General features: G+C 39.6%; 1 protein-coding gene across 1 annotated transcript in view; it reads right to left on the reverse strand.

The window, feature by feature from the left end:
* The window catches only part of rnf17 (ring finger protein 17), a 40,102-nt gene that overhangs the window by 1,924 nt on the left and 19,293 nt on the right, over nucleotides 1-18,885 (reverse strand). Inside the window, exons 22-37 of the mRNA XM_080902297.1 lie at nucleotides 15,890-16,037; nucleotides 15,363-15,475; nucleotides 14,891-14,981; nucleotides 13,756-13,877; nucleotides 13,298-13,484; nucleotides 13,071-13,182; nucleotides 12,604-12,767; nucleotides 11,643-11,762; nucleotides 5,596-5,676; nucleotides 5,382-5,504; nucleotides 5,244-5,300; nucleotides 4,859-4,969; nucleotides 4,613-4,736; nucleotides 1,772-1,907; nucleotides 996-1,182; nucleotides 7-133 (exon numbers count right to left, since the gene is read on the reverse strand). Of these exons, the coding sequence (XP_080758423.1) occupies nucleotides 38-133; nucleotides 996-1,182; nucleotides 1,772-1,907; nucleotides 4,613-4,736; nucleotides 4,859-4,969; nucleotides 5,244-5,300; nucleotides 5,382-5,504; nucleotides 5,596-5,676; nucleotides 11,643-11,762; nucleotides 12,604-12,767; nucleotides 13,071-13,182; nucleotides 13,298-13,484; nucleotides 13,756-13,877; nucleotides 14,891-14,981; nucleotides 15,363-15,475; nucleotides 15,890-16,037 (1,972 nt within the window). The 3' untranslated portion in view covers nucleotides 7-37. The remainder of the gene's footprint in view (nucleotides 1-6; nucleotides 134-995; nucleotides 1,183-1,771; nucleotides 1,908-4,612; nucleotides 4,737-4,858; nucleotides 4,970-5,243; nucleotides 5,301-5,381; nucleotides 5,505-5,595; nucleotides 5,677-11,642; nucleotides 11,763-12,603; nucleotides 12,768-13,070; nucleotides 13,183-13,297; nucleotides 13,485-13,755; nucleotides 13,878-14,890; nucleotides 14,982-15,362; nucleotides 15,476-15,889; nucleotides 16,038-18,885) is intronic.

Below are 18,885 nucleotides of genomic sequence, written 5' to 3' on the forward strand. Positions count from 1 at the left end.
ACTTACCTGAACAGTGTTTGGAGGGTGTCTTTCCACTTTACTCAAGTTCTGCCAGTCCTTTGGTCACCAGAGGCAGATGGACCAACTCTCCATCCTCGCTGTACAGCAGCACTGTGAGCTCTGGTTCTTGAGCCTAAACCGAGGAGGACAGTGAGATACTGACTGGAGGCAAACAAAAAAATTCTCAGGCTGTGAGACCAAAGATTTGACAGTATAAAGAGTGCAACACAGGACTTATTCTGCCTGATTTGAAGTTATTAGGTAGTCTTGTTTACATACACATTTATTATTTATTAGTTACACAATGGCAGTGTCCGTTGGTGGATCCTTTAAGTCAAAAGTTATGGTAAAGATTCATTAAGATGCTGGAAATCTTCAACACATTTGGCACCACATCAACATGATGGGAGCTAGCCCTATTCTACAGTGGTAAACAAAATACTGTGAGGATTTGTGCATTCAGAACAAAACTGCAGCTTGATGTCCTTGAAGACGAGGCAGTATTTTCACGGCCTCTTTGTCTTTGACTGAATCATTAACCTGTTTTGTTACATATAACTCCAGGGCTTGGCAGAGAATAACTATGATCCCCATATGTTTGTTTTCTTCTGTATGAAAAGTGAATTACTGATATTACATTTGCTCTTGACCTTTATATATAAACGTATGAAAAATTTGTTTGTATTTACAAAAAAATCAGAAGTGCCACACAGAATAAAAGGGCCATGAAGGCCGTAAATAGGACTGCTAGTAAAAACTGACTTAAGGAAAGCAGGTTTCCATCTGCTGAGAAAACATTTTCAGCAACAACATTTATGTTTGTTGTGTTATCTTAGAGCTCACAGTGAAAGATAACACAGCTAGTTTAGTTTAGTACTGTTTCCAAAAACCTATCATGGCACATTTTTAATGACATTTCTTTAATAAATGAAACTTATGTCTTTTGAATGTAATTTCTTAGTTTTAAAAACAGTTATGTTGTGTGTGTTTCATACCACAACAGAGGCTGTGATGTTTTTGTGTAACAGGTCGATCATTTCCATTGCAGCCTTCATGCTCCATTTGGGGCTGTAGGGCAGCACATTTTCCTCCCTTGTGACACTCGGAGCTTTGAAGCCAGCGACTTTGACTTTTAGTGCCCTACATGGAAACTCCAGCAGCTCAGCTGGCATTTGGCGCAGCCTGCCAGGAAGCAACACATTATGAGAACGCCACTCAACACATCCGCATGTCCACATCATCTGTTTATCAGTAGATAAACCCCATTCAGGGTGGGTCTCAAAGAAATTCAAAGTTAAACAAACAGCAGCTTAAGACTGGAGCCTACATTAAAAGCCAGGATATCTTTTTCTTATCTGGCTTCACTTACACCAACATCAGCAGTCAGGCTAAGCGGTCACATGATGGTGTTTATCAACTGGATTAAGTCACCCTAGGGTTTCTCAAACTAGCTGCGAGTGTGTTCACATAAAACAGAAAGGAATGGCAGCATATGCTCAAATCTCTACTTGCTGATTAATTAATTACCATGATGATTTACCCAGTAAGTGAACCACCTATGTAATACTGAAAACCCAGTTTAACCCAGTGATTTTGTGTCAGCATTGTCACCAGAAGATATATCCCTCTCACTTCTTCTCCACGTCATTTTTCTACGACAAGCCACAAATTTAATGCCTATAAAGTTTTCCAACACTTGGTCTGTAGCATGTTTCTACATTTTCTCATATTTTTCAGAGGAAGTGTGCTAGTAGGATGATAAGATTCATACTTGCTGGTAGGTAGAGTGTCATCAGAGCCAAAATCGACGTGTTGTACCAGGAGCGTGACAGGTTCTGCACTGATGAACTTCATCAACCTGGCTCGATAGTACTTTCCATCACTGTACTCAGCAAGACATGGACCACCTGGAAACCACAGAGTGTTGGGAGGCCCCAACTTAGTGAGTCTTGCACAGAATCGGCTGCGACTTGGTGACTGCTTGTCATCCGGTAAAAAGCAACAGTATTCCTTGCTTTAAGCTAGAGCTGGGCGATAGAACGATAACGATATGTATTGCGAAATAACTTTCTCGATAGAAAAATTAAACTATTGCGATAGGCCTCATCCCTCTTGTCCTCTTTAAAAAAAACAAACAAACAAAAAAAAAAACAAAACAGCCAATCCAAATTAAGTAGCGCAGAGCCGAACCAATCACAGCCGCAGCGTCGCGTCACGTGACTTGTTACGTACAGCACAAGTCCCAAGCCGGTGTTCTGACAAACCATCCTACTTTGGCAAAACGTGCTACCGTAAGTAGTTTATGCACATTTCTGCTGTCACAGAGTCATTCCAGCATCAATTTAAGTAGGTATGACGGTTTGCCACTTAACTTTGCCCATCAGAGTATGCTTGTAGCTCATATGCATACAGCCAGAATGGTTTGCCACTTCATTTTACCCGTTAAAGTATGCTTGTAGGTAACATTCACAAAGGTAGCATGGTTTGGCACTTAATTTTACCAGTCAGAGAATGTGTGTAGCTGTTATTAACAAAGGTAGGATGATTTGCCACTGAATTTTAGCTGTTAAAGTACGCTTCTAGCTCATATTAACAAAAGTAGCACGATTTGCCACAAAATTTTAGCAGTTTAAGTATGCTTGTAGGTGACATTCACAAAGGTAGGTTGGTTTGGCAGTTAATTTTACCGGTCAGAGTATTTTTCTAGCTAATATTCACAAAAGGTAGGACAATTTGCCACTGAATTTCGTGTTGTGCGCAGAAACAACGCGTAGGATGGTTTGCCAGGTAGGATGGATTCCCAGAACACCGGCGCCGCACGTATTTGTTTGGCAAGCAGCCAGCCGCCGTGCCGCCCGGGTAATGGAGGAAATGAGTGTGCCGACTAGAGAAAAATCAACAGAGCGTGACCGAAGGTTACCGAAGAGAAAACAGATGATGGTTCCAATGCAGGAGAGATTGTCGAGCGGAAGAGCCATAGAAGTTCCGTAATGTGAAGGTATTTCGGCTATTTCAAGTCTGACAAAAAACAGAGTAGCGTGCACTGTAAATTGTGCCGAAAGCAAGTCTGGTAATACAATAAAGCGGTGCAGCTCAATCTCTGACTGGAAGCGCTAATTCGTCATTCGGCTTTTGTCAGACTAAAGTAACTGTTAAAACTGTTTGAAAAGCTCAGCTATACAACAAGGAGAGATTGAGAATTTACTTTTAGTTCTCAGTTTATTTGATATTGACAAAAGTTAGTCAGTTTTGTCTGTTCTTCTGTAAAACAAACTAAGATTTATTTTTAGAATTAATATTTTGTTTCTAAGTGGAATTGACAATTTAGTCTGTTTCGTTTGTTCTATTTTGAAACTTAAACGCTTTAGCGGCTGCCTTTTGTGTAGTTTGCGATATTTGCCTTTATTTATCTGAAAAAGTCTCATGTTCCTTAAGTACATCTACCCTGTTGAACTTATTATGGGAAATAAATATTTAAATAAAAACAAGCTGCTGATTATTTCACATTTTACTTGTGAGCAACGGCACATTTAAATCTTACAAATATAGTTATTTGGCTTATATCGTGATATATATCGTTATTGCCTGAAATGAAAAAAACATCGTGATATGAAAAAATCTTATATCGCCCAGCTCTACTTTAAGCCATCTTCAGTGTGTGAACAGATACATGAATAGAGGAGGGAGAGGAGGGGGAAATCAAGCATGTCACTGAAACACGAAAAGCCACATTAACATTTGATGAAATGCTACATGCATGGTAAACATTGCATATATTTCCAAAGATGGGGACCACCAAGTACAAATACTTTGTTATTGTAGTTAAGATGTAGAATTTTCAAGTATCTGTACTTAACTGGAGTATTTATTTTTCTGACAACCTTTTACTTTTTTAAACAAATCTCTCTTCTTAAAACTCTACATTTTCAAAATGGGTACATTACTAACTCATTAAGGTTTGTTATTTTCTGTGACTGCACATCTTGACAATTCTAATAGATTTAAATCTAAATGAAGGAAACATTAACACATCCTACTGGTGTATCCATCACTGTTGCCTTCTGTCAGCGAAGAAAGAGGCAAAAATCATACGATTTATACATCATTGACAGCACTAAACTCAGAGGTTAAAATGAGCCCTAATGAGCTACAACAGTGTTTTTGGTGTTGAAGTCCACAAGTTGTGGTCATGGTCATCATCTAGCTAATGCACATAAAGAGTGTAGGACTTATTTTAGGTGACAAGTAATTTCAATATTTTGACATTTCTAAAGGGGTCAGAATACCCTCTGCATTGGTCACGTTGCGCACCTCTGTAACATCATCACACAGTCACTACTATTTATGCCCACCATTAAGGCACAGGAAGCTGCTGCAGTATTCTCCTGAACGATAGGTGTCGCTGCTTAGACAGCACTGCCACATAATCGCTATTACAGGAAGGTAAGAAGTCAAAACTGGAGGCAAAGACTTTGCAGTGTGAATGAATCTCCACATCTGCTTAAGTAAAGAATATCTGTGCTTCTAATATCTCTGTTCATTTCAGATATATCTCAAAGATGTTACTTGCTTAAATCTTTTAAATCTGTGTCTGGATAAAGTGAAACATTACCCTCGGGGAAGTTGCTAAGTCGTGGCAGCGTGTCAATGTTTCTATTGATTCTGGTCAAAGCTTCATCTAGAGACTCTCCGTTAACCTTTACATCAGCCGTTCCTTCCAAAGGCCACAGGAAGAGCTGCAGGGGAAACAGAACAATCTCTTATTAACAACATTATTCTTATCCGCTTTGTTTATTATAAACATTTTTTAATATGACAACAGGAATTATGTATATAATTTATAATGTAGAGTCGCTACCTCATTGGGGGTACACATATGCTTGACCACAACTTTAAAGTGCTCCCCCTCCTGTTGCAAGTTCGGGTAGGTAAAGGACCCCAGCATTAGTTCCTCCGGGTCTCTCAAACCCTGAAAACACATCATCATTATTGGTCCTATACCCCATCTGCACACTAGGTGGAGTAGAGACTCTGATGCATCTACATAGGATCTATTTATGCACACTATAACACAGGAAACAGATTTAAAGCATAACTTGCTTTAATTACTGTAAAAAGCTTACAGCTTGAGTAATATTATAGGTCTTATAATATCAATGAAAACTGCCCCCAGGTACATGAGAAGATGACCTTGATGGTGAGATCAGCCAAATTTACACATTTCTTCAGTCTTATTATAATACCTCAGTGTTAATATCCCAGACGTCAAAGACGGGAGCAGTAGGCATCACTGTGAGGTGCTGCAGAGAAGCACACATACTCCTGAGTAAATTACTGGCATTGCTTAATTTCGGAAAAAACAGTCTATCACACACAGAGACCTTATCTGGCGACACAGTCCGATCCATGGAGGCATGTTCATGTTGGCAGAGGATCCTGCTGAGGCTCAAACCATCTATGAAGAGCTCAACAGTGACAGGTCCTCTTGGATCAGCTGGCAGCTCCTACCACATGAAAACAAATGCACACAAGGGATCATATACATATAATTGTCCACATATGTTTATAAACAATGACTCATTTGTGCATTTTTACCACAACGTTCATATCCACACTGCGGTTTAGTAACACCTCTCTCATCAAGGCCACTGCATCCTGCTGCCATTTACCACCAACCTGAAGAAACAGAGGCACAAAAGTAGAATTATTTCCACTTTGATTCTATTGTATTCAAGAAAAACATTGTAATTAGGCTCTCATTTTAGAAACTATAACTGGCTTTATGGAGGAGGTAATCTTCTGCTGCTCTTCAGGGATAAACATTTATTCCATCAGCAGTCTTTTTTTTTTTTTTTTTTTTTTTATTTAACTTTTTTCCCCAACAAATATAAGACTGGTTCACATCCAAAATAATAACACTACACAGCACTAGAATATTACAACATTATGTCCATAACTGTTGTCCTCTAGGATCCAGTTTATAGGTTACTCCCAGTGCTTCCAGTGGTCTCTTCCATTTGTCCACAAAAATTCGGGAGCTCCCATCAATATAATGTCCCAGCCTGATCAGAGTCATAACTTCAATGATGAGCGACTTCCATAGAGAAATGGAGGGAGGCTCAGCCCCCACCCATCTCAACATAATGCTTTTCCTGGCCAACATCAACAGTGACTGAATTACATGCTCATGTTGTACCAGTGAGACAGGAATATATCCCAATATACACATTAATGGGTTTTCTGTCACCTGATGACCAATGGCTGTACTAATATTGGCGCAGACCTCCAAAATGACTGAATAATAGCACATTCCCACAAGCAGTGGAATCTAGTGCCCACTCTGACCTTACACTTGAGACAGTTTGGAGATATTCCCATATTATACTTACTATGAATATACGGAGAAATATACACATTGTGCAAAATTTTGTACTGCAGTTCTTTAAATCGGTTACAAACAGAGATTTTGGATGGAAGGAGCAAAATTTTGTCCCATGCCTGTATATCTATTTCACATTTAAGCAGCGTCCCCCAAGATTTTCTCAACCATGCCAGTTTATCCACAATTAGGGCATAAATCTCGGAATAAAACTTTGATACAAAATGTTTATGCTCCCTATTATCCAGAAAAAATTTCTCCAACCGAAAAGAGGCAGTTGAGATTTGTAATGATTTAGCATTTTTTAACACATAATTTCTCAATTGCAAATACTTATAAAACTCAGTCTTTGACATAGAATACTGGGACTTCAAGGATTCAAATGATTTAAACTCACCATGTTTAAAGACGTCATAAAACCTCTTTACACCTACTTTATGCCATCCCACAAAGCTTGACCCTATGTTTTGTGGCAGAAGGTCTGGATTATTTATAAACGTTGACAAGATATTAAACAGAAGACTACTGTTAAAAATTTTTCTCAGTTTTCCCCACGTCTACATAGCATTATATATCAGTGGGTTATGCTTTATTACGTGAGGTAAGTCATTTAGACGTTTCCCTAAGAAGTTAACAGGTGAGGATGGTTTACATAATACTTCCTCAATATTTAGCCATGGCAGATCAGAATGTTCATGTATCCAGGAAGAAAGAACCCTCGCTTGTGTTGAGAGGACATAATTTTCTATGTTTGGCACTCCCCACCCGCCCAGATCTTTCGGTAACTGTAGTGTCTCCAATTTAATTTTGGGTTTTCTTCCTGCCCAAATGAAATCCACCATAGCCTTGTTAATTACTTTAATATCTTCTGATTTCAAGATTGCAAACAACATGCCTGTGGGATATAATATTTTCGGTAGGATTACCATTTTAATGAGATTTATTCTTCCCAAAAATGATATCGGAAGTGATCTCCATCTTGTCAGCATCTCCCGAAGATCTTGAACCATTCCATTAATATTTTCTCTATACAAGTGTCCAACATTTGGTGTAACTTTAACTCCCAAATATACAAAACCTGATGGTGCCCAATGAAAAGGTTTAACATATAAAGGTTCATTATCCCCTCCACTACACAAAGTCATTATAACAGATTTATCAAAATTTACTTTGTATCCAGATATAAGACCAAAGTCCTTGATACACCTAATAAGAACGGGTAAAGAGTTAACCGGGTCAGTCAGTGTCAGAAGAATATCGTCTGCATAAAGCAGAATTTTATGTTGTCTATCCCCAATTTTAACTCCAAGAACACTTGGATTTTGTCTAATGGCCATGGCCAAGGGCTCGATGGCCAAAGCAAATAATAGTGGTGACAATGGGCTACCTTGTGCTGTACCTCTGCTCAGTGAAAATGGGGAAGATAACAAGCCGTTAGTTAACACAGATGCTATTGGTGATTTGTATATAATTTTGATCCACCCCAGAAAGTTTTTTCCAAACCCAAATCTTCTCATTATTTCAAACATATATTCCCATTCAATTCTATCAAATGCCTTTTCGGCATCCATAGAGACAACAACCCCAGGGATCTGATGAAAATTTAAAAAATGAATAATATTAAATAGGCGTAGAGCAGGGGTGCTCACACTTTTTCCGCATGTGAGCTACTTATAAAATGACCAAGTCAAAATGATCTACCCACTACAAAAATCCAAAACATATACTTATTTATAAATATATTGAGGATTCTTTATATCTACAATGTATATACATGCATAACCGCAATATCCAATATTTCACAACACAATTAACTATGTAAATTTTTTGTCATTACCTGAGTTTACTCTGATGACTTGCACTGAATTGAATCAGCCAGGGATGCATAGCTGCTGACGGCCAGGTTTAAGAGAAAAAACCGAGAGCTAAAAATTGGAGTTAACTCGCTGACTAGCTTGTCAGTTTTACTACACTTCGCGCCGCTGTTTGCGCATGCGCAGCGACCTAAGCATCAGAAAAAATCTGCTGTCATCTGACTGGCTTCCCTGTATCAATCAAGTGACGGGATGGATGATAGGCTGGCATCTATTTTTTTAATGCCATGCGATCTACCAATACTACCTTTGCGATCGACTGGTCGATCGCGATCGACGTATTGAGCACCCCTGGCGTAGAGTATTATTATAAGAATTCCTCCCCTTAATAAAGCCTGTCTGATCAGCATGCACGATAGAGCACATTACTTTTTCTTGAGCATGACTCTGGATTTTTATCTTTTTTAGCTATCAATGTTATATTAGCCTGGTACATAGATTCTGGGAGTTTCGATTCTTCAAATGCTTTATTAAAAACCCTTAATAATAAACTATTTAACTTCATTGTCATTACCTTAAAAAATTCTACTGGGAAACCATCTGCCCCAGGACATTTCCCTGACTTGAGTGCTTTATCCACCTCTATCATTGTTATGGGTGACTCCAGCAGGCTTACCTGATCTTCAGAAAGCTGAGGGAATACTAAGTCGTTTAGGAAGAAGCCTGAGTTAAGCCTTGTTATGTCCATCTCAGATTGATATAAGTTTGTATAGAATTCTCTGAAGCACTCATTAATCTGACGGTTTCCTACTTGTCTTTCACCATTCACATCCACAATAGCTGTGATAAAGGAACTTGATGGAGTATTCCTTGCAAGACGAGCCAGAAAGCGGTTAGGCTTACTAGCTGATTCAAAAAGCTGTTGTCTGGCAAGAAGGACATCTCTTTCAGCCTTTCGCATTATCAAATTACGCAAAGATGTCCTGGCAATATTAAGCTCACTTAATGTTTCAGCTGATTTTGTTACATAGTATTGTTTCTCCAGCTTTTTTTATATTATTCTCGATCTCTAACTGCCTTATTAATCATTGCTTCCTTTTATGACTTGTGTATGAAATAATCATCCCTCTCATGTAAGCCTTATAGCTATCCCATAAAGTTCTCGTGTCTATCTCCTCTTTATCATTTATTTCTAAGAATACTGTTGTTTGCTCTGTTATGAAATGTATAAATTTCTCATCCAAAAGAGACAGTGTGCTCATCTTCCAAGACCTAGAGCGCTCAATATGTCTCATGGGTTGAATGGTTAAGACAACAGGAGCATGGTCAGAGAGACCTATATGACCAATATTTACCTGCTGAACTAACTGACTGATACACTTGGACATAAAAATATAATCTATACGAGATGCTGACAAGTGAGGGTTAGAATGGAAAGTGTACTCCTTAGATAGTGGATTATAGTGTCGCCAGACATCTATAAGGTCAAGCTCATTTATAATTTGCCAAAGGGCTTTGGAGTTTTTGGTCAAGATAGATTGTGGGGGAAATTTATCCATTTTAGGGCATAAAACACAGTTAAAGTCACCCGCTAATATTATATTAGCACAGTCCATGTCCACTAATTGACTAAATAATACCGTATAAAATTCGCCATCCTGTGCATTCGGCGCATATATATTACCTAGGAGAACAGTTTCCCCATGCAACATCCCTTTAACCAATATATATCTTCCTTCATTGTCCTTGTGAGTGGCTGTAACATTGAAGGGAAGATTTTTGTGTATAAGGGTAATAACCCCCCTTTTATTTGTGGAGTAGGATGAGAAAAAAAATTTGACCAACCCATTCTCTACAGTATTTTCTGTGTTCATCATCTGTCAAATGGGTTTCTTGCAAAAATCAATGTGAGTCAAATCTTTCTTCAGAGAATTTAAAATGGACTTTTTTTTCACCACATTGTTGGACCCTTTAACATTCCAAGTACTTATCTTAACTGACATATAGGAAAAGTAATGTATATATTGTGCTGTTTACATATTTAACCAAATCTACATTTGACCAGTCTGAGCCTATTAACCAAAATAATTGAGCATAAAACAAGAACACTGGTTCCCAGCAAAACCTGAACACAAAGCCTGGAAACCTCAACCCTCCCCAACACAAATAACACAAAATAACAAAAAATAAATTACACATCTAGATGTACCCTACTCTAAAGTACAGCTGTGGGGGGCCACAAACGCGTAACATCCCTGCACTGGAGTGTATGTCAAAAATCAAAGTATACTCTATACCGTAGCTCGTTATCAATACTATAATGCTGTAAGCCTTGAGTTTGTAACTTACGTTACAATGACGCTGTCGTGCACCAACAGTTTATTTAGGTCTTGGCAATTTGCTCATATAGTCCTTGACGTCCTGGGTGGTCGCGAGGGAGATGCTGGTGCCATCGGGGTTAAATATTTTAATGATGGCTGGATAAAGGAAGGAATATTTGATCCCCGCCTCTCGGAGAGCTTTACGCGCATTCGCCGACTCCTTTCTCTTTCGAGCCACCTCGGCGGAGAAATCCTGATAGAAGGATACTTTTCCTGCCTCTGTGTTTACGGTACCTTTAGCCCTGGCAGCCTGGAGAATCCTCTGTGTATCGGTGTAGTAATGAAGCCGGACCAGTACTGCACGCAGTCCCTCCGTGCCGGTAAGCCTCATAGGTGGTCCAGTGTGATGGGCTCTGTCGACTGTAATGGCACCCTGTTGAAGGCCCAGGACTTCTGGTATCCATTTTTTAAAAAAGTCCACTGGTGCTCTGCCCTCCGCGCCTTCCTTTATCCCGACAATCCTCACGTTCTGCCGCCGGCTCTGATTCTCAAAGCTTTCCAGACGCTCCATGGCCTTCTTAAGCTGGGTCTCGAGAGCGGCAATACGTGGCTCATTTGTAGCCGTGACATCTTCCAAGTCCGAGACCCGCTGCTCCACGGTTTCCATTCTTTCTATCAGATTGTCGAATTTCTCGGTGAGCTCGTTTATTGGATTTATGACTTCGGATATCTTGATATCCATATACTTGGATATGTTAGAAGTCACCTTGTCCACAATCACGTCATCCCGCAGTGTACTTAGTGCATCCTCAGCGTCGCACATGGTCTCCTTTTCGGGGCAATTGCTAGCTACCAGGTCACTGCTAGCTTTTGCTTTGACTCCACGTTTGCCCATTTCTCTCTTTTTGCTTGATCCAGGGTGTGCGAAAAACTCGTCTAGAGACATTATATAGATATTCGAGGCAACTTGTTGGCAAAAATGAGCTAAAATACCAATATTTTACAGCTGTCCAGTGCAGAGCTCATAAACTCACGTCTGCTCAGCTCGACGCATCACGTGACATCAGCAGTCTTTTTAAAAAAAAAAAAAAAAGATGGATGGAGTGACAGACACAATCTCTTCCTTACAGGGTTGATGCCAAGCAGCTGGCAGATCATGCAGAGCTGAGGTACATCGTCACACAGGAGGATGGGGTACACATGAACCACCGGGATGTTCTCCACCAGACCATAATCGACATACTGCACCTGGTAATATAAACATGAACAAAAGTTGTATTAACGTACCATCAAATGAATGTTTTTAAATGTTATATGCAGTTTAGCATATAATATTGGTAAATGGACTGGTTCTTATATAGTGCTTTATACAACTTGTTCATTCACCCAATCAGACCCATTCACACAAGCACTTTTCTAAGTTGTCAGTGCTACCTAACTAACATTCATACACATTCACACTCTGATGCATGCATAGGAGAGCAACCTGGGGTTGGTATCTTCCCAAGGATATTTGGCATGGAGACTGGAGCAGACTGGGATCGAACCAACAACCTTCCATTTAGTGACCCGCTCTACTACCTGAGCTACAGCTGCCATTGATGACATATTGTAGTTGGAATATCAGAGATTATTCCATCAAGTGTAACTATTGATGGTAATACTAAATAAGCAACATATATTACTTTTTATATCACTAAAGCTAAAAATACAGTCAATTTATACTCAGTATCTTACAGAAATCTATCCATTGTCTGGCCTTGGTTTTAGCTTTTCTCTTGTTTAAATGGAATTCCCGACCTCCTGATTTAAGAAACATCTCTTCCTTCTCTCTCTTTAAGTCCAAACTCAGAACCCACTTGTACAAAATAGCTTATCCCACATAACCTTTCCACTCTCCTATTTCATTTGTTTATGTCTTATGCTTTTGTGATTCTGTAAACTTCTTGCTTTTATGTCGCTTTTATTCTACTGTGTACAGCGACCTTGAGTGTTTTGAAAGGCGCTTTCAAATAAAATGTATTATTTATTATTATTAAATGCAAAATGCATTTACTTTAAAAGCACTAAAGGAAATAAAAAAATGGACCTTAACATGCCCTCCCAGCACTTCCAACAGCTGTCCTCGGTACCACAACATGTCAGGTCCAATGACAGCACAGCCCAAGACTGATTTCCAGGTGTAGGGCTTCTGTCTGGGCAATGCCTTCATGCTCTGCTGAATCCTCTCCTTAAGCTGCTCCAGCTGATAACCTGACAGATGACAAAATATACTTTAACTTTCACTTTAGACAGGTACACTTAATCAACCTAATACAATAGAACAGATACAAACAGCAGCACTTTCCAGGCCTATTAATGACTGTTTTTAACAACAGGACTGTTCTTAAGGTCCAGCCCTGACAGCTAACTTTGACAGTTACTTCTCCTTAAAGCATATGCAGCGCAGTTAATATATTTTAAGCCCAATTTCCTTTCTATGATAAGATGTAAGCTATGCAAGTATGTAGAGGTAAAAAAATATAAATAAAAATAATGGCGTGATCTTTTGTGTACCTGCATTTTGTGTTCTCACATAAATGAGACCGTCCTCTCCAACAGCAGAAATGCTTATCTGAATGTGACCAAGACATGGCAGCTCTGGGGGTTGGTACAATGAAGTCTTTACCTGCATACACAGACACACACAAATATTGGCTTGGAGAATTATTATATACCACATTATCATTAATGACATTTTTGTCTATTTTTATAACACAAAATCTTGGTGTGTGCATAATCACCTTCTCAGCTGTCATAATGGAGCGAGGGGCTGGTTTTGGAGGCATGTGACCACTGACAGTGGATGACTGGAAGGGGAAGGAAATAACAGGAACAGATGGGGAACTGGTTTCTGTCTCACTCTTGTTTTGTACCTCTCTCACTGTAGATGGTGGATCCATGTCTTTGGGTTGCTGAACATTAATATTGCTGCAACAGGGCAAAGCCACAAACAAAAGACAGGATAAACATTAGAAACATTTGCTTAAACTGGAATATCAACTAGTGGTTATAAAATAAATAAATAAACTCTGCTGTGTCTGGTTTTCTTATATTTACAATATTTCTGATGTTTTGCAATGTCTACCAGAAGTACAGGGATTCAGAAGAGGTTAAGAGAGATTATTTGGAGAAGGAGAATAAGCCTGTGCACACCAACACACCTGACCCCACAATGCATGTGGAACATGCACTCACACACCTTGGTTTTCTTTGCCTGAGCGCGAGGCCTTCACTAACCAGAAAATCTGCAATGCTGATAAACTCTCCCATTCTATTGGAGCAGAACAAAGTGACAGGTACTGGACGCTCATCTGTTAACTCCTTGAAAATGAGAAAGTAGTAGAGAGAAACATACTTTGAAAAGCAGAAAAACAAACAAACAAACACCCCCACCCAAAAAAACAGGCAAAAATCAAAGTAGAAAGAAACTGGGCGTGTCACTACCCGATCCGTACCGGAAACCCGATCGGTACCCCGCATGCGTGAAAGGTGTCTACTTCCGGTCGAAGCATTTTACGATAGTTACAGGTCAGAGTATCTGTTAAGATGTTAAGAATAACAAGTATCTCTTAACATGTTTCCGATAATGAAACATTTAATATAATGTAGACAAAAATAAAAAAATTAAAAGATAGTGACAGATCGGGACTCCCGATCCTTACTGCGCATGTGCAAAGTCAGACCGTACAAATCGGGTCTACCCGATCCGTACCGCGCATGTGCAGGGGTTTTCTTCTTCTTCTGTTCGTTTAATGGCAGTGTACTCCCCAGTGTACGAGGATACCGCCACCTGCTGACTGAGCGAATGAACCCTATTGTAAACTGAATTAGCGTCATTACAAACGTGTGTTAAATTTGATTTAGTGATAATCGAGTGTGTTTATGCTTGTCTGTGTGGAGAGGATTGTTGGAAAAGTGATGATAATGTCCGCTATCACTGTCAATTGCCAGTAAACACTTCATCTGGCTGCTGAATCTTCACGTGACATATTATAAAGTCTGTATTATTAACTCTGTCATTAGGCACCATTCTTCTTATTTTACGGCGCTGTTGTTCAATCGGGGAACGCTTTCTGTTGAGGAGAAAAGCAAAAATTTGTTGCGGATACGGATTATTCATTGTTTAAATGTCCTGGTAGTCGAAAAGGAGGCAGAGCTGCCGAGAAATGCTAGGAGCTAACTGGGCGCTAACCGTATCATTCAAATGTATTGAATGTCGCAATGTTGGCAAAGAGAGGAAGTGACGTAAGATTTGCGCATGCGGGGTACCGATCGGGTTTCCGGTACGGATCGGGTAGTGACAGGGCGATAACGGGTGGAAAAGACAGGAAGACCTTGATCGTCATAACAGCCGAGGCTCCTGTCAAGTAGTAGGAGAATGAGTCACAGGCTGTATTTGTCCAGGTAGATCGGCCTCCCGTGGGCCTAAAAGGGACAAAGAGCAAATAAAAAGAAAAAGTGAGAAAGAAACACAAACTGGAGTAGTACACCTTTTATCCAAACCAGAGTACTGAAACTGTATGGCAGCAAAATCAAGCTGTCACATTATAGTAAAACTAATGGGGACACATCTATATACACCATCACAAAACTGTAACAGCACATTAACTGATTAAAAACTTTAAAAAATCAGAGGTTTACTGGTTAACATAACTACTATGATTATTATTATTATTACTACTGTCAAATTGTCATACTGTGACATTACATTTAAATTAAACAACCTGGCCCTACTTCTTATTGGCAAATATATTATACGTGTCCTTGTTTGTAATTAAACTCTGTGAGTGTCTGTGTGTGTGTAACCTGATGTCGTTAAGAGTGCACTCAAGTGCTAGGGAGCCAATCAAGGAAGATGGCAACGGTCGCAGGTTACTGACATCGATCTTCATCATCTTTCCGTGATCACACAGTCTCACCTGGTACCAGCCAGCAAAGACATAATCAGTGTTGATAATGCTATAATTATGCATTTAAAGAGAAATTCTAGTATGTCTGGACAGCTGTTATGAATCAATGGTTTGACCTCATTTTGCACCCTTAGAGGTAACAGAAAAAGTCATGCATAACAATGTAAATCAGAGGAGTCCTACAACCTTCCCATTAAAAAATAAATAAATTAAAAAAATCAACAAATCTTTATTATCTGAAAGTATCAAGCTACAGTTACTATTATATTCAACTGCAAATGATATACATCTCTGCCAACATGCAGTTTGTTGGATTTAAAAAAAAAGATTATTTACATGTAATACTGACTTTCAGTGCCATTTAACTCTTGGATTAAAAGAAAATAGTTTGATGGTGTTTTTTGGGAGCAACACTTGTTTTACCTCTGCACTGTCGCTAGATGTGACGTCAGAGCATATCTGTGCTCTCTCCCAAACTCCATTGAAGAGTGCAGCACAGTACATGTCTGCCTTCCATTCCACACCCTGGGGCTCTATTCGTGCACACTCCTGCTTTACCAGTTCACATATCCTGAAAAAACAAGCAACATGACAGTATATATAACTCCAAAGGGGTGTCAGGACCTCCTTAACAACTGTAGAGTAACTTTATGAATTTACAACATAAAGTGCCTTGAGGCCCAACACCTGTTCTTTTTTCCTCCACACAGTTTCCTCAATTTTTAAAAACATGCTGCACACAATGGCAAGATATGTCAATTTTTCTATTAATATTAATTCTATTAATTTTCTATTTATATCTGTCGACTATTTGAAAAAACATGGTTGTGCAAAAATAGTATTACATCTTTAGTGTTTTTCATACATCCAACTAAAGAAATGGAACAAACGATGTGTTTTGGCTGCTACTATAAAAGTTCTGATACAATTTAAAATTAATTATTTGCTTTTCATGCCTTGAGTTGGCCATTTTTTTAATGCTTGAATGATTCAGAGATCAGTTTTAAGTGACTTAAGCAAAAAACATTACAATGAAAATGATAAGGTACAAAGAGCGGACTGGAGAACCCAAGACCACTTAAAAATGACAAGAATGTCTGGAAGTAAAATAGAAAGAAACAAGAAGAGGGTCAAAACATTTACACAGTATTATATTATGGGAGTAACAACCAACTGCTTTATATGTTGTGATTTGTGTGTTGGTGCTCAATAAGAAGAGGGAGGAAAAAACAAAACAAAACAAAAAAACCCAGTTCAGTTCTTGACTTGCATTTCAAGTCTCCTTTGTCCCACACGCCATCAGACTGTTTAACTCCTCTCTGGAGGGGAGAGGGAGGGGAAACAGGAGGACAAAGGAGGGGGGAACAACTAAGCTGTAGTGCCTCTTCACCTCACTGTGCAATACCTTTTGTGCAATACTTTTGTAAATAGTCAACAGTGCAATAGACCTCAATACTTGAAATGTGCAATTCACTTGTATTTTTATTTTTTATTCCTATTTATTCTATTTATCCCCTTCGTATATTTTATTTATATTGTCTCTGTATTTATATACGTGTGTGTGTGTGTGTGTGTGTGTGTGTGTGTGTATATATATATAATATTCTGTAACTCTGTAACTTCTGTCGGTGCTGTGCTTTTTTGGAAATCGAATTTCCCAGAGGAACCCACCCGAGGGATTAATAAAGTTCTATCTAATCTAATCTAAGTCAGCCAGCCAACCTATCATACAATAAAACAGCTAAATCTAATTAATCTACAACCTAAATTACTTGTCAAGATACTAATTGGCTCAGCCTAGATCCAGACTTAAATCTAGGGGTGACCGCGCTTTTGCCCTGGTTGCACCTAATCTGTGGAACAACCTTCCCATTGCTATCCATGCGTCAGACTCCATTTTATCTTTTAAATCCCATTTAAAAACTCACTTATTCAACATAGCTTTTCCATCTACAGTGGGGCAAAAAAGTATTTAGTCAGCCACCAATTGTGCAAGTTCCCCCACCTAAAATGATGACAGAGGTCAGTAATTTGCACCAGAGGTACACTTCAACTGTGAGAGACAGAATTTGAAAAAAAAAAAATCCATGAATCCACATGGTAGGATTTGTAAAGAATTTATTCGTAAATCAGGGTGGAAAATAAGTATTTGGTCAATAACAAAAATACAACTCAATACTTTGTAACATAACCTTTGTTGGCAATAACAGAGGTCAAACGTTTACTATAGGTCTTTACCAGGTTTGCACACACAATAGCTGGTATTTTGGCCCATTCCTCCATGCAGATCTTCTCGAGAGCAGTGATGTTTTGGGGCTGTCGCCGAGCAACACGGACTTTCAACTCCCGCCACAGATCTTCTATGGGGTTGAGGTCTGGAGACTGGCTAGGCCACTCCAGGACTTTCAAATGCTTCTTACGGAGCCACTCCTTTGTTGCCCGGGCGGTGTGTTTTGGATCATTGTCATGTTGGAAGACCCAGCCTCGTTTCATCTTCAAAGTTCTCACTGATGGAAGGAGGTTTTGGCTCAAAATCTCACGATACATGGCCCCATTCATTCTGTCCTTAACACGGATCAGTCGTCCTGTCCCCTTGGCAGAAAAACAGCCCCATAGCATGATGTTTCCACCCCCATGCTTCACAGTAGGTATGGTGTTCTTGGGATGCAACTCAGTATTCTTCTTCCTCCAAACACGACGAGTTGAGTTTATACCACAAAGTTCTACTTTGGTTTCATCTGACCACATGACATTCTCCCAATCCTCTGCTGTATCATCCATGTGCTCTCTGGCAAACTTCAGACGGGCCTGGACATGCACTGGCTTCAGCAGCGGAACACGTCTGGCACTGCGGGATTTGATTCCCTGCCGTTGTAGTGTGTTACTGATGGTGACCTTTGTTACTTTGGTCCCAGCTCTCTGCAGGTCATTCACCAGGTCCCCCCGTGTGGTTCTGGGATCTTTGCTCACCGTTCTCATGATCATTTTGACCCCACGGGATGAGATCTTGCGTGGAGCCCCAGATCGAGGGAGATTATCAGTGGTCTTGTATGTCTTCCATTTTCTGATGATTGCTCCCACAGTTGATTTTTTTCACACCAAGCTGCTTGCCTATTGTAGATTCACTCTTCCCAGTCTGGTGCAGGTCTACAATACTTTTCCTGATGTCCTTCGAAAGCTCTTTGGTCTTGGCCATGGCGGAGTTTGGAGTCTGACTGTTTGAGGCTGTGGACAGGTGTCTTTTATACAGATGATGAGTTCAAACAGGTGCCATTCATACAGGTAACGAGTGGGGGACAGAAAAGCTTCTTACAGAAGACGTTACAGGCCTGTGAGAGCCAGAGATTTTCCTTGTTTGAGGTGACCAAATACTTATTTTCCACCCTGATTTACGAATAAATTCTTTACAAATCCTACCA

This window comes from Rhamphochromis sp. 'chilingali' (genome assembly GCF_963969265.1).
Source record: "Rhamphochromis sp. 'chilingali' genome assembly, chromosome: 14".
Classification (NCBI taxonomy): Eukaryota; Metazoa; Chordata; class Actinopteri; order Cichliformes; family Cichlidae; genus Rhamphochromis; species Rhamphochromis sp. 'chilingali'.